Below are 16661 nucleotides of genomic sequence, written 5' to 3'. Positions count from 1 at the left end.
ATTTATGTCTTACCGTTTGAGTAAGAGTAAGGATATCATCAGCATTTAGTTCACCCAATCAGATCTCCTCACAGGTGTCTACTTTCCTTCAATTTTGCAAACTGCAAAATTGAAGTCTTTCTTGGTAAGAGTACCATTTTATGCCTCTCACTAATCTTATTGCTGTTCTCTGCACCTGTTCCAACAGATCCACCCCTTTCTAAAATGAAGCTCCCAGACCTGTATGTAGTACTCAGGTCTCACATTATTGACAATTCTGAGAGAATTGTTTGTCTGTTTTATCACTCTTTTTATATATCCTACTTTTGGCTATAATTTTCATTTTTAATTGCCCATCATTGGAAGCGCCCACAATTTTTAATTCAAGATGATGGGCACTTCCATCTGAAATCATCCATGATCTTGTATTCTGCAAGTCATTGTTTAAGATCCTGTTCTAAAATGATACAGTCAATTATGCTTTTCTTGTTTTGTACTATGTTTCTTCCCCATAAACAGGTGGTTTTTTAATGCTGAAATATTGTTTTTGATTAAGTTTGTATCTATAATTAAATAACTTCTTTTAAATATTAGACTAGCCTTTATATAAAGCTACTAGACTTTATATACCGATTAAGAAATATCGTTCAAGGTTTAGGCCTAAATGGTTATCAAATGAACTAATGAGACTCGTGACAGAGAAGAAAAATGCATGGGATGCATATAAATTATCAGGTGACGCAGAAGCCTGTGGCAGATATAAGCTAGTCTGTAATCAGGTCACAAAGGAGGTTCGGCAGGCAAAGGCGGATTACGAGAAATCTTTGGCAAAGGATGCTAAGAAAAACAGCAAGGATTTCTTTACTTATATAAACTCTAAAAGGAAGGGGCTGAATATGATTGGTCCACTTGACATCGATGGTGGTTCGACTGTTGATGATCCTGCTCAGATAGCAAACAAACTGAATGAGTATTTTGCATCTACATTCACACGTGAGGAATTATTACAGCTTGAAAATGGAAGAAGGTTATCAAATTGTAGCAGTGTGCTTAATGATTTTGTAATAACTGAGAGCAAAGTGGAGGAGAAATTGTTGAAGTTAAACATAAGAAAGGCACCTGGGGTGGATGGGATCTATCCAGTTATTTTAAAGGAGGCGGCAAAGCAACTAAGCAAACCCTTAGCCATAATTATGAGAGCATCCTTGGACTCAGGGGAGGTTCCCACGGACTGGAGATGTGCAAATGTGTCCCCAATTCACAAAGGTGGATCGAAGGGTGACACGAGTAATTACAGACCAGTTAGTTTAACTTCTGTTCCGGGTAAAATAATGGAGTCACTGGTTAAAGATGCATTACAGGATCATCTAGACAAGACTGCAGCAATAATTCAAACACAGCATGGGTTTGTTAAGGGAAAGTCTTGTCTGACAAATTTGATTGGTTATTATGATGTGGTCACAAAGGAACTGGATGCGAAAAATAATTTTGATATCATATACTTGGATTTCAGGAAAGCTTTTGACACTGTTGCGCATGGAAGACTACTGTACAAATTGGAGCAGAATGGTATTAAGGGTAAGTTGCTACAATGGATAAAAGGATGGTTAAGTGGGAGAAGACAGAGGGTGGTAATCAATGGGTGCTGCTCTTCATGGACTAATGTTATTAGTGGAGTCCCACAGGGTTCGGTGTTGGGTCCACTGTTGTTTTGTGTATTTATCAATGATATTGATGAAGGTATATCAGGCTTAATGTCGAAGTTTGCAGATGACACAAAGGTTGGCAGGGTTGTTAATGACAGTAATGGCAGTGTGCTACTGCAACAGGATCTAGATAATTTGGGCAGATGGGCTAAGAAGTGGCAACTGAAGTTCAACCTTGACAAATGCAAAGTACTGCATATGGGTAGAAGTAACCCCAGAGAAACGTACCAACTGTGTGGTACTACACTTAAGGTGGTAGAAAATGAAAAAGACCTGGGAGTAATTGTGCAGTCAGATATGAAGTTTTCTGAGCAATGCAGACAGGCTGCTAGGGCAGGTCATGGGGTTTTGTCAATGATATATAGGAATTTTGCTAGCAGGGAAAAGGAGGTGATTGTCCCTCTGTATAAGGCAATGGTCAGGCCACGCCTTGAGTACTGCGTACAGGTCTGGAGGCCTCATTTTAGGAAGGATGTAGATTTGCTTGAGCGTGTACAGAGAAGAGCAACACGATTGGTGAGGGGAATGAAGGGATTCTCTTACCAAGAGAGGCTTAAGTTCTGCAAATTGCAGTGGCTGGAGACTAGGCACCTGCGCGGTGATCTGATTGAGGTCTATAAGGCCTTGAATGGGTTGAGCACGCTGAATTCTGATGGGATCCTTCCACTTGTTCAGATTACGAACCTACGGGGACATAAGTTCAAATTAAGAAAGGACAGATGTAGAATAGATGTGCGGAAATTTGCCTTTAGCCAGCGGGTGGTTAATTGCTGGAACAAACTTCCATCTGTCGTTGTGGAAGTTGATAGGTTAAATAAATTTAAGGAGGAACTGGACAGGCATTTGGAGGGAATGGTGTGATGATTTTTTTTTTTTTTTTTTTTTGGCTGATGCTGCATAAGCTCCTACACTTGCTTTCTTGCATCATGTGCCACTACTACTACTACTACTATTATATAGTTATTATAATTAAAAGGAATTTTTTTTGTAATATTATATGAAGTGTCATGCATCAATAATGACATGATACTATATAAAATCTCATCCCATTATAAACATTTATATCTACAGTGTTAATAGTATCACTACTGACTAGGAAAACAAAATTAGGGTATTTGCTTTCAGAAGGTTATAAAACCAGCAAAACTTCTTAAGCTAAAAGTTATTTTTTCTGTGTATTTTTAAATAAATATTGTCATTAATTAAGGTATTACTCTTTATTATGCTATCTGGTAAAAAAATTTACTCCATGGATCACTTATTTAATTAAATTTAATGTGCCTGCAGATGCTATAATAAATTCAGATTTGTTTTCAATACTGCAATTATTTCAAAAGTTGCAACATTATGCTTTACCAAGAACAGAAAATATCTTAATTTTGCCAAGTAAATCTTGATTATCATTTTTAATTTATCCATATTTCATACAGCATTCACACTAAATACATTTGATATCCAAGACAAAACAGTATACCTTTGTTCATATCTTTAGGATGTGAATGACACCCATCAAGTTTAACATAATCAACATCCCACTCCATAAAAGTCTTCGCATCCAATTCCATATGTCCCACTATTCCTGGAAATCCCATACAAGTATAGTTGCCAAAGTCCTGGTAAATACCAAGTTTAAGCCCTTTGGAATGCATCTATTAAAGAATTTTTCAAAAAAACATTAACAATAAAAAGTTTAGTGCTTATATTTAAATGTAAAAATCATAACTCACATGAAGCATAGTTTATATTACTTACAAAATTTGCTAAAAACTTTATACCTCTGGGAAATCTAACAGGATCAGGTAACAACCTGTGATTAGAGGATCTGTGAGGTGCCATCCAACAGTCATCTATATTTATATAAGTATATCCTGCATCTCTGAAACCATCAGCTACCAGGTGCTCTGCCATTTCCATAAAGAGTTTCTCACTAAAATAAAATAATTTAGATGAAAGCACCTATTTAGTATTATTATACTGCTAGTTTGAATAGAAAATCACATATTTTTCTCAGAATGTCTTATCCAATAACAGGATCTTTTTATATTTAGTACTAAGTATAAATAAATATACAGTACACATAAGCATACAACAAAAAAAAAAAAAAAAATACACATAGGATGCATGGAGATGATATTTTGGTCTTCCACCTTCAGGAAGTCCTCATGGTTCTAATAAAATCATTCATAAAATGGTAGCAGCATTAGCTTGAATAGGCACTAAGCTCCCCCAAGTAGTAATTTAAAAAATTTTTTAAATTACTACTTGGGGGGGGGGGCTTTGCCCTTTGCTCACCAACCCCCACACAAGCTTTTCTACCTAAAATGTGGAGGTATAACAGAGTAAGTCAAATCTTTTCTACACAAAAGACACACCTGTCGAAATGCACTGATGTTCCTCCCCCTCCTTTTTACTCCCATCCTTCAGCTATCTCCCTCAAATCATGCTTGCTTTTTTTTCCCTTTTGTTCTCTTCATCAGGAAGCTCAGAACCCACTGATGGAGAGCAGCCAGAGTACTGTGGATGCCTGGCTCATCTTCCAACTCCCAGTGACAGTGGCGGGCAATGTGGAGTCTCACTAGGGGCCCTATGGCTAAGAAGCCAGCACAAACAACAGAACACAACATTAAACTACACATAAACAACACTTTTCTGGCTTTTACAGAGGTTCTATATTCGTCACAAGAGTACTGATCGTGCAGATGTGGGAAACCAAAGGTGGTGCCTTACCCAAACACTATGCCACTATAATCAATAGCTAATCAGGAAAGGACCTATGTAATTATTTACCTGTGAATTTGTAGTGACGTAATTGCCCAGCCCACTTGTACCACATCCCTCCTCTCCCATTGGCTATCCCACCCCCACCACACAGCATTCTCAAGGTGGAATATATATCACTATGTAATTATTTACCTGCTTTTACATAGGTCACTTAGGAAAAGGCCTTTTGCTTCGGGTTCCATAATGCATGAGGAATATTGTTGCATCCAAAAGAGCAGGACTAAAATATTTAACTAAAATATTTACAAACTATACAAATATTTAAAATATTATAAATGATGATTAGGTGTTTAGCCAGTAAAATAATAATATCTTTAATATAAATAGATACTGAATATCTTTAATTACAAATAGATACTGTGGCTTTCGAGACAAATAGTGTCTCTTCTTCAACAGAAAATGGAAACTTTAGAGATAAAATAATTCTAACGGACACAGTTGTGTGTGCAGTGGGGTGTGTGAGGGCACGAGGTAGGTCATTCAATCATTAAACTGGTGTTTATTGTTGCTGCATGGATGTGCGTAGTTTTTCTCCAGCGCTTGTCTAAATTTAAAACGGTTGTCTCTAAGATGGGGTGTAGTCTCATGCCTTTGCAGCGGTTCATGGCTCTCGAATTACACAATATATTGAGTGACTCTAACCAGAGGCAGTGGCGAAAGTGTCGGGAGTGGTCAATTATTTCATAGTCCCACTTGGGATTGAAGTTGTGGTGGGTGGACCAGAAATGTTCCACGATTGCAGACTGGTCGGTCTCAGCAAAGCGAATCACTCTGTCATGTTAGGCAAGGCGGTCTTGAAGATATCTCGAAGTCCCTCCTATGTAGCAGCTGTCAGTTCTTTGCAGGCTATGCGGTATATTACACTGCTGCGTAAAAGAGGGGTGACCAGGGTCTTTACATTGGAAACTAGAGAACGCAAGTTTCTGCCAGGCAACTGCACACATTTTATGCGGTATTCTCTGAGTATTTTTGAGATCTGGCCTGATATGCCTGGATAGTAGGAAACGTAGGCGGTAGGTACATTGTCATGAGCTGATGGGGGTCTCGGGTAGACTGTGAGCTCCTGTGCTTGCAATAAGCACTTGTCTAATATGTGTGTTGGGTAGCCACAATTGATCAAGTCTGTCCTCACTCTAGAAATCTTGTTGTGCCTAACTTAATCTGTGCTGGAATGGCTCCAAGCCCTGGAGAATAGAGTGCGGGCAGTGCTGTTGAGATGACTAGGAGCATGGCCAGATCTGTAGTTCGTGAACTGTCTGAACCACATAAGCCTAATAGAGTGCGGGCAGTGCTGTTGAGGCGACACATGGTAGGAGCATGGCCGGATCTGTAGTTTGTGAACTGTCTGCACCACATAGGCTTATGGACAGTTCACAAACTGTGAATTACAGTTTGTGATTACAGAGGTGAAAGCGATTCTTGCACTACTGCTATTGGAATGAGCAGCAGACTGGAAAACAAACAAGATGCAGGATATTTCAGAGACTGCTGGGAGTCATTGCGGTACAAGTAAACACATGGGTTGTGTTAGGGTAGCTAAGAATAGGAACAGGTGCATGTATACTTGCGTGTACACCAATGCTGGGAGTTTGGTAAATAAATTTCATGAATTTGAGGTATTGCTCAAAACATCAAAGGCATATTGTAGGGATATCAGAGACGTGGTGTCACACAGATATAAGGAATGCAGAACTGGAATTTGGGGAGTACAATGTGCACAGAAAGAATGGAAAGGAGGAGGGGTTATGCTATTAGTTAAGTAACACACAAAATTCAAAGAAGTGAAGCCAGTCGACATTGCTGAACAGTGCAGTGTCGAGTCAGTTTGGTGTGACATAAGCATTGGGAGATCAAAATTGAGAGCAGGAGTGTGCTATAGGCCTAATGACTCTGATGAGTATAATAAGAAACTGTACAGGGAAATAGAGTGGGCCAGTAAATCAGAGTCTTATAATGGGAGATTTTAATTTCCCAGATATTGACTGGAATTTATGGGTTGGTCACTCACACACACTAGCAAGGCTTTTGTGGATTTATTGGATGATTGTTTTCTACATCAGCATGTTCAGGAGGCAACCAGAGGGAGTAATACTCTTGATCTGATTATCAGTAGTGATTCTTCATGCATTAAGAATCTGCAGATAAAGGAACCACTAGGTGGCAGTGATCACAGTGTGCTGAAGTGGGATTTACTCAAAGAGGTAACTACCGTCAGGGGTAAAGGGAAGGGTTTTTGCTTTTGTAAAGGCGACTACGATGGTCTGAGACAGTATTTCAATTCTATACAGTGGGACCAACTGATGATGTTACCAACAGCAAATTCAAAATGGGAATTTGATTGGATACTATGATGCAGTCACAAAAGAACTGGATGCAGGGAATAACTTTGATATTATACATTTGGATCTTAGAAAGGCTTTTGATACTGTTGCACATGGAAAACTGCTGCACAGATTGGAGCAGTCTAGCATTGGAGGCAAATTGCTGCTATGGATAAAGGGATGGTTGAGGGGGAGAAGACAGAGAGTGGTAATCAATGGACACTGTTCATCGTGGACTAATGTTATTAGTGGAGTCCCTCAAGGTTCTGTGTTAGGTCCATTATTGTTTTCTGTATTTATAAATGATATTGAATTTCTGTATTTATAAATACAGAAAACAATAATATCCATTATTGTTTTCTGTATTTATAAATGATAATGTCCAACTTAATTGGACATTAAGTTTGATATTGATATATCAAACTTAATGTCCAAGTTTGCAGACGATACAAAGGTTGGCAGGGTTGTTAAGGACACTACTGACGCTATGCTGCTGCAACAGGATCTGGAAAGATTGAGCTGAGAGGTGACAAATGAAGTTTAACATTGACAAATGTAAAGTACTACATATGGGAAACAGCAACCCCAGAGCAACGTATCCACTCTGTGGTACTACACTGACAGTGGTAGAGAATAAAAAGGACCTGGGGGTAATTGTGCAGGCAGATATGAAGTTCTCTGACAGTGTAGATGGGCTGCAAGAGTAGCTCATGGTGTCTTGTCAATGATATACAGGAATTTTTCTAGCAGGGATAAGGAGGTGATTATTCCCTTGTACAAGGCAATGGTCAGGCCACACCTTGAGTACTGTATACAGGTCTGGAGGCCTCATTTCAAGAAGGATGTAGAGCTGCTGGAACGAGTACAGAGCAGGGCAACAAGATTAGTGAATGGAACAAAGGGTTGCTCTTACGAAGAAAGGCTTAAGTTTTGCAAATTACAGCGTCTGGAGAGGCACCGGCGAGGTGATCTGATCGAGGTATATAAAGCTTTGAATGGTTTGAGCATGCTCAATGTCGATGGGATTCTTCCTCTTGCTCAGAATAATCACCTGAGAGGGTATAAATTCAGATTGAGGAAAGACAGATGTAGGAAAGATATGCGGAAATTTGCTTTTAGCCAGCGGGTAGTTGGTTGGTGGAACAGACTTCCATCCCTTGTTGTGGAAGTTGATAGCCTAAATAAATTTAAGGCTCAGCTGGACAGGTATTTCGAGCGAATGGAGGGGTGAAACGGAAGTTTTTTTTTTTTTTTTGGCTGACACTGCATAAGCTTGCTTTCTTGCATCATATCCCTCTACTAATGCTAAAGTACCACCTTTGAGGCAAAAGGAATCAATCATACAGAGAATAATTTGGGCAACTGATATGAGCAGTAGTTGAATCAACCAATAACTGAGATCTGTCAGAAAAAGTACATGGGGTTTGGCAGACTGCAAGTGGAAATGGACATCATTGAGATTAGAATTGAGACCATGTATATTTGTGAAATGTACATTAACCTCCTAAACCTCCCAAACACTTGCAAAGATATAGCAAGTGTTTGGGAGGTTTAGAACTTTTTGCAGATAAGCTTACTCCATTAGTTTGACAATTCATGGTGTATTCAATAGTAAGAAAAAGTGGGGGGGGGGACATGCTGTATGAAGTAATGAAATTTTTGGATATGGCATACACATGGTAAGAATATAACCAGATCCTTGACATAAAGTGGCCTCGATAATGCTCCCCACATACACACTATTCAGACTCTCTCTCCAGTCACTGTCTGGCAGAGTAGAGGTAGCAAGATTATACACTAGCTGATCCGGAAGCCTCCTATATGTTACCGATATGTTTGGTCCTGTGTACTAACTAGAGGCCGGCCTGCGAACACTGTTTTAGAGATATACCCTCGAAATGTAAGGAAGATTGGAACTTGCCATGATGTCCATCATAACCTCAGAAGTCATCAGTCATACTGCATGATGGAAGAGATGGGGAAGGGTTGACTGGAACTTAGATCTGGAGAATAAACATGGGTTCCACCACTTCAAGCTTCCAATAAGCAAAGTGGTGGTATTTTACCAGTTGATGAGGAAACAGCAACCCCAGCTGATGAGTCATCTACCACCTAGTATTGCCTAGTAACACAGAGGGGCAGCATTCCTCCATGTGGTTTGGGCACCACACCTCGACCCCTGATTACGTTGTTTCGCACCGGGGTGGTCACCCATAGTGTGCTTGTGCATGGGGGTTACACCCAGGATTACTAACAGTCCTACCATAGTGAAGGTGCAAGCAGAGGATTTGGCTGTCCCAGACCATCCGGACTTTGCTGAAATTGAGTCCACTTTGACTTGAGTGTCACCCGAATATCAGTTCCATCAGCATTTTAGACTCAGGTAGCAAATACAGCTTGTTTGGCATATCTGAGAGAATGTCTGTGACAACCTCAAGGACCAAATATAATCACATAATTTAATTGTGCTTTCCAGCACAATTAAATTATATGTGACAAAGATACATCTCAACTCACAAGACTGGTGAGTGTGGTTGTTTGTTGTTTAAATTTCAGCTTTGGTGTTATAACCAAAGCTGGTATTTAAACAGATACCACCATACTACATGTTGACCCCAATCATTTAATAATCAGTTATAAGAGAACTATGAAAATTATACAATGAATTAGTGAAGGAAGTGTGTGGAAACTATTTATGTATTTATTTATTTATTCTGAGAAAGTTAAACAAAGTAGAATGCATTGTAAGAATAAGTAAACGGTGCAAGGATCAAAACACATTACTTTATAAGAATATGAAGGACAACAATCTATTATTCTAATTAATATAAAAAAAAAAAAAATTAAATTCACTGACCTGATGCAATCATGTGGATCATGAAAACAATCCAAATTACATCTGAAACGCTCCCATGCTAACCAGCCCATTGGTGGTCTTAATGCTAACCCATTGTTTAAACCAGATGTAAACTGCACAAGCAGCAAAAATGATGATACTGAAATTATGAGATTTCTTCTGTTGGTCATGTTCCTGCCTGAAATGTTATTGTCTACAAAGAAAACACATGAAACATAAAGTGCACTAGTTACCTGTATAAGCTATTTTATCTACATATACACATTACAAATTAAAAGTAGTAATAACTTATTCAGATATGTAAGTACTAATATCAGTAGTAGCAAACAATGCAAGAAAGCAAGTTATACAGCATCAGCCAAAAAAAAAAAAAAAAAAAAAAAAAAATTCCCATATCACCTGGCAGAGGTAATATGGGAATTTTTTAGGCTTTAAGGTTGCTAAAGGCTTTAAAGGTTGCTATTAAAGGTTGCTACTGGTCAATTGGTTGCAAAACTGAAGTGGTGTTTGATAGCATGTAAACAACTTTGACATCCAGAGATGTTTTGGCTCCAATAAGGTTTGCAGGATGGCCAGGGCATTGTCCAAGAGAGGAGACATGGCTAGTAACTCATTCTCTTGACAAATATGGATCACAGTAGGGAAAAAATAGTTTGTGTACCAATCAAAGATTTCTTGTGTCACCCAAGCTCTCCTATTCCATTTCCAGTAGACTGGCAACGTGGCTTTGTTTAGGCCCCCTGAGAGCACACAGTATCTGTGAATGGTACACCAACATCGGTTTTAATTTTAAAGTGCCAAGACATTTGTGCCCAGTAGAAGCGTTAGCCTATCTTTTGCAGTCTTGAAACCTGGTGCAGACTGTTTTTCATGGGCAATTTCTTCCAATAAAGCCTGTTCTCATCAACATTAAAAATGAGATACGGAGGATAATTACCCTACTCTACAAATGGCTTGAAACTCTACAGGAAACGCTGCAGTTGCTTTAGCATCTGCACTTGCTGCCTCGCCACTTAATTTCACACAGCAGTACTTATTTCGAGCTTTAAATTGCATGAACCATCCCTTGCTACCTAAAAATGTCTCATTACCACCCTCTTTTTTTTCTTAAGATCTTCAAAAATTGATTTTTATGAGTAATAATAGTTGAGTGAATGGAATGTTTTTTTTGATTTAAGTCATCCACCCACAATGACAATAATTTCACATTATTTTCTAAACGCTTACTTCTGCTATAACTCACTTGCGTCACACTTACTGTCATAACATGTTGCATTCACTGTTTCATTTCATCTGTATTTTTCATTATAGTACTCACAGTTGATGGAGGCAATTTCATACTTCTACACACATCAGAACAGGTCTGACCATCTTTCATTCTATGAATTACCTCGGTCTTTATTTCCAACATGATAGATCTATTTGACTTTTTAGCCACATTTTCACATTCACTTGGCTTTACTGCACTTCTCTTACTAATCATGGCAGCTCTTATTTTATTAATTTAATCAACAATTTTTAATTAAAACTCACAAATTGTCACTGTAGAATGGTGGCCCAACAATAGTACACCAACAAGCAAACTGAGTGTTCCTCTCCTCTATCTCTGGCCACCTATTCCTGATTGGCTCAGATGGTAGATGTGGATAGCTCTCATCTTTGATTGGCTGTGCTGTTTATTTACATCATGTCCAGGATTTATACTTGTGCATTTCTGAAATTTTTTTATAGTTTTTGGATATTTTTGGCCTTCTGGTTTCAAAACCATCACTATTGTGAACTGTTGCAAAACAAACAACTGTAAACCGAGGGCTACCTGTATATACATTTAAAGAACAGACAGGACAGGAGGAGGGGGGGGGTTATCCTCTTGGTTAAGAAGGGCATAAAATCCAAGTCGGGGCATTCAGCTGATATGGGTGGCCAGTACATTGAGTTGGTCTAGTGTGATATAAACAATGGAAAAACAAAAATTATATGAGGAGTGTGTTATAACACACTCATCTGGATTTATTTATCACAGTCATATAGCACATAGACTGAATGACTGAGATGAGTAGAAGGAACAACTCTACGGAGATATGACTGGAACTTTTGGATTTGTCACTCGCACACTAGCAACACTCCTGTGGATTTATTGGATGACTGTTTTTTTATAGCAGCATGTTGGAAAAACAAGAAGAGAGAGCAATACTTTTGATCTGATTATCAGCAGTGATTCTTCGTGCATTAAAAATTTGCAGATAAAAGAACCACTGGTTATCAGTGATCACTGTGTATCGATGTAGGATTTACTTAATGATGTAACTACCATCAAGGGTAAAGAGAAGGGTTTTTCTTTCATAAAGGAGACTACAGTGGTCTCAGAGTTTTAAATTTTATACAGTGGCACCATCTGATGATGTTGCTAACAACTTCTAAATGAGAAGCATTCAGGGAAATAATCATAGAAGCCAATAAGCTTTTCATACCAACTAAGAAATAATGCTCAAGGCTTAAACTTAAATGTATATTAGATGAATGTGTGAGATAGTGGCAGAGAAGCAAAATGCATGGGATGCAAAAAAATTATCAGGTGATACAGATGGCAGATATAAACTAGTCTATGGTCAAGTCACAAAGGAGGTTAAGCAAGCTAAGATGGATTACAAGAAGTCTCTGACAAAGAATGACAAGAAAAGCAGCAAAGACTTCTTTACTTATATTAACAGTAGAAGGAAGGAAATTAATCACATTGGTTACTTGATGTTGATGGTTTAACTATTGATGATCCTACTCAGGTTGCTGACATGCTGAATAGGTATTTTGTATCTACATTCACATATGAGGAATTGGTTAGGGAGGGAATGCCAGAAGATTATCAAACTCCAACAGGGACTCAATGATTTTGTGATAACTGAGGGGAAAGTGAAAGAGAAACTGTTGAAGTTATACAAAAAAAAAAAAAAAGATATCTGGGGAGGATTGGGTCTATTAAATTATATTAAGTGAGGCAAAAAAGAAAATAAACAGAGCCATAGCTATAATTATGAGAGCATCTTTAAATTCAGCAGAGGTCCCTATGGACCAGAGATGTAGGAATGTATCCCCAATACACAAATGGGAATCAAAAGGTGACATGAGTAATTAGAGACATATTAGCTTAACTTTTGTTCCAGGGAAATTAATGGAGTTATTGGTTAAAGAAGTAATACAGAACCATTTAGACAGAAATGTGCAGTTACACTTCAGTAACATAATGGATTTGTTAAGGGGAGATGCTGTCTGACCAATTTGAGTGAATACTATGATAGACACAAAGGAACTGGTTGCAAAAAATAATTTCGATATATATCCTTGAATTTCAGGAAAGCTTTTGACACCATTATGTATAAAAGACTGCTGTACAAATTGAAGTAGTGTGGCATTAAGGGAAAGTTATAGCAATGGATAAAGCATTGGTTGAGTGGAAGAACACAGTGTTCTTCCACTCAACGGAAGAACACTCTTTTATCAATAGACTCCCGTTATTTATTAGTGGACATTATTAGTGTACTCCCTCAGGATTTGGTGCTGGGCCAACCTTTGTTTCTGTATTTATTAATGATACTAATGAACATAAATCAGGCTTACTGTCTAAGTTTGCAGACCATATAAATGTTGGCAGGGTATTTAATGACAATAATGAATGTAAGCTGCTGCATCAAGATCTAGTAAAATTAGGCAGATGGGCTGAGAAATAGCAACTGAAAATTAACATTGACAAATACAGAGTACTAAATCTGGGTAGCAGTAATCCCAGAGTAACGTATCAATTATGCGGTACTACTCTCTGGGTAATGGAAAATGAAAAGGACCTGGGGATAACTGTGCAGTCTGATATGAAGTTTTCTGAGCAGTGTAGACAGGCTGCCAGGGCAGCTCGTAGGGTTTTCCAAAGATATACAGGAATTTTGCTAGCAGACATAAAGAAGTGATTATCTCATTATATAAGGAAGTGGTCATGCCACATCTTGAGTACTGCATGTAGGTCTGGAGGCCTCATTTTAGGAAGGATATAGAGATGCTGGAGTGGATACAGAGAAAGGCAACAAGAGCTGAGGGGAACAAAGGGAGTGCTCTTAGCAAGAAAGAGTTCAGTTCCAATTTGCAGCATCTGGAGACTAGGCACCTGGGAGATGATCTTACTGAGGTGTTTAAGGCTTTGAATTACTTGAGCAAACTCAATGCTAATGGCATTCTTCCTCTTACTGATCAGACTATGCACATGAGGAGCATAAATTGAAATTGAGGAATGATGGTTGCAAAACATCATTGCTCATTGCTCAAAGCTTTCGCAAACTGTTTCATTAAACCCCAGTTTGATGTGCAAGGATGGACAGGTTGGGATTTACCAGTGGTTTATGAACTATGTTCTTTGATCCAGACAACAGACTGTCCTCCTCTGGCCAGAAATGCCCTACAAAATGTAAGGAATTTCTGTGTAGCCATACAGGCATTCTGCTACCTAGGCCTGTGTAGCCAGTCAAAGTAACATGCCTATCACTTTAATAAGTAGCACAGATCAACCAAGCATGTTCCTCATACTTAATATTTGTCAATGATTTCTTTAAGTTCTCATATGTTTCTTTCAAATGCACAGAGTGGGCTACTGGAATTGACTCATTTATTTCCATTGTTGAGCAACACACCTTTGAGACTGCTTTGATGACTCAACAAAAGGTCTCCACTGTGTAGGATTGCAACTAATTCCTAAATAGTTTCATTAAGTCATTTATATTACTACAAAAAACATAGAATTTTCCTCATAAAAGTAATGGATTAGTTCTCTTTCTCTGTGTCTATACCACAAGAAAAATATCCCATGAGCTAGAAGATTTTTTAACTTAAGTCTAGAACCAAGGCATACTGCAGATTCCTTTGGTAAATTTAAATATAAAATCAGATCATTGAGTGAAAACAGTTCAGAGCTAAACTCAATGTCTCTAGGCCTTTATACTTCAGTTTCATCTTCAGACTCTTCACTTTCAGCACTCTCTGCTGCTACATCCTCCAACATCAGTGGAGGGCGTGGAATTGGCAGTTTATCTCCATGTGGGACTGGTCTATTGGCAGATGGAATATTAGGACACACAATGCCCTTCTTACTCTTTGCATTGTATCCCTCTACATTAACTAAATAAAAACAGTCATCACAGTGGTATGACAGCCCCTGCCAAATCATGGGAATTGCAAATGGCATAGCCTTCTTTTTACAAATTTTCCACAATCTCAATGCTTCAACACAGGTTTGGCAAACTTTATGTGGAGCTCATTGTTTACCTTGGTCACCAAGTTTCATTCCAAAATAAGTACAATACAGGAACTCCCCGATTTATGTAAGGGTTGCATTCCGCAAAATGCTACATAAGTCGGAATTTCCCCCATGCTTGTGCAACACTTGCAACTGTGCTTGCTGAATTCATTGAATCAAAAAAGAAATATTCGACAAACATGTAAATAGAATTATTTATTGTATTTTTTCAATTTTTTTATCTCATGCGCAGGAAAAATTACAAAAGCGTGCAATTTTTAAAAAAAATTCAAAATTATAAAATTACAAAAAAAGAGAGGAGACTGCATAATGTCAGTAAGTTTTACCTCTCAAGCATTGTTGCCAGAATCAACATCTTCAGCTGATAAGTATGCCACTGCAGAGGTTGAGGGCTGTGGAGATTTTGAAGGGGGTCTGTCGCTCAACCTTACGAAAGAATATATTAATGGGTGACTGGACGGTGGCTTTTTCCTTTTCATCATAGATTTCTGCGATGTTACAGCACTCCGTTACAGTTTGATAAACTGTAACGTTCTTCTTCATTTTCTTCCCTTAATAACTTCTCATGTGTGAATGTAGATGCAAAATACCCATTCAGATTATTAGCTATCTGAGCAGGATCATCAACAGTCGAACCATTGATATCAAGTGGACGAATCTGATTCATTCCCTTCCTTCTAGAGTTTTATATAAGTAGAGACATCTGTGCTGTTTTTCTTAGAATCCTTTCCCAAAGATTTCTTGTAATCTGCCTTCACTTGCCTAATCTCCTTTGTGTCTTGATTACAGACTATCTTATATCTGCCATAAGCTTCTGTGTCTCCTGAAAATTTATATGCATCTCATTCATTTTTCTTCTCTTCTGTATAAGCCTGCTTCCTTGCATCATTTGCCACTACTAATACTAAAAGAACCAAAATCGTTAGTTTATCGGAAAAGATGAAATAAACACAGAAAAAATATTTAAATTTACACTGAGCCACCTTAAACGAAATTTTAAGAGTATGCTATGGCTAAATATAAAGAGAAAATATGACAGAAAATAAAAAACGTTAATTTTCCTAAAGTAAATTCAAGGAAAATAAAAATACCATGTCGTTTTTCAAAAGGCAGCAGTGACGACCATAAAAGGCGTATCACAAAATAAAATATCGCTTACCAGAGGAATATAAATACTCTTTCTCGCTTCCCAGCACATAATAAATACAACGTTCACTAAAATTCCAGTGGGAAATTAATCATCGTCTGGCCAAATGCGAGGTCAATAATCTAGGTCTAATATTACTGATGTCTGTATTACTTATGACATGGTATCTAATACAGTATTCATAAATACAAATAAAATCAGTATCATTACGTTTACATATAAAACTAATATTGTTTTTATGTCATCACTAACAAGACTGGGAACTTCACATCACGCACTTTTTTTTTCTTTTTTTTTTTATAGAAACAGCAATTCACATATTATTTCAAAAAATTAATAATACTAACCACGACATTTCCACGCCATGGGTAGTGTTGCCAACTCTTAATAATACTTCTCGCTAGCCGCATGCTCAAAATCCGCTATTTTTAACACTTAACCCGCCAACTTTTTAAAATTTCGTTTGGGTTAAATTCTATTAACGGGTGCCATAAAAAATAATGGGTGTCTTAAAAATTTTTAAAATTCCTACATTATGTCCAAACAAAAACTTCCAAATTGCATATCAAATGCAGTT

General features: G+C 37.9%; 1 protein-coding gene across 2 annotated transcripts in view; it reads right to left on the bottom strand.

Moving 5' to 3' along the window:
• LOC150079786 (alpha-N-acetylgalactosaminidase) overlaps nucleotides 1-16456 on the bottom strand; it is a 51937-nt gene extending 35481 nt beyond the window's left edge. The window contains exons 1-4 of one of the 2 annotated variants that reach the window (XM_090383695.1): nucleotides 16432-16456; nucleotides 9645-9837; nucleotides 3438-3612; nucleotides 3160-3334 (exon numbers count right to left, since the gene is read on the bottom strand). In XM_090383695.1, coding sequence (XP_090239821.1) covers nucleotides 3160-3334; nucleotides 3438-3612; nucleotides 9645-9837; nucleotides 16432-16450 — 562 coding nt within the window. In that variant the 5' untranslated portion in view covers nucleotides 16451-16456. Of the gene's footprint in view, nucleotides 1-3159; nucleotides 3335-3437; nucleotides 3613-9644; nucleotides 9838-16096; nucleotides 16226-16431 lie in introns of those variants that run through there. The other variant, XM_090383696.1, reaches the window with a different exon arrangement.
• Nucleotides 16457-16661: the final 205 nt, after the last annotated feature.

This window comes from Mastigoproctus giganteus, chromosome 10 (assembly GCF_048544385.1).
Source record: "Mastigoproctus giganteus isolate SK-2022 chromosome 10, ASM4854438v1, whole genome shotgun sequence".
NCBI lineage: Eukaryota > Metazoa > Arthropoda > Arachnida > Uropygi > Thelyphonidae > Mastigoproctus > Mastigoproctus giganteus.
The sequence above is the reverse complement of the archived record's forward strand: the minus strand, read 5'-3'. Positions and strand labels throughout refer to the sequence as shown.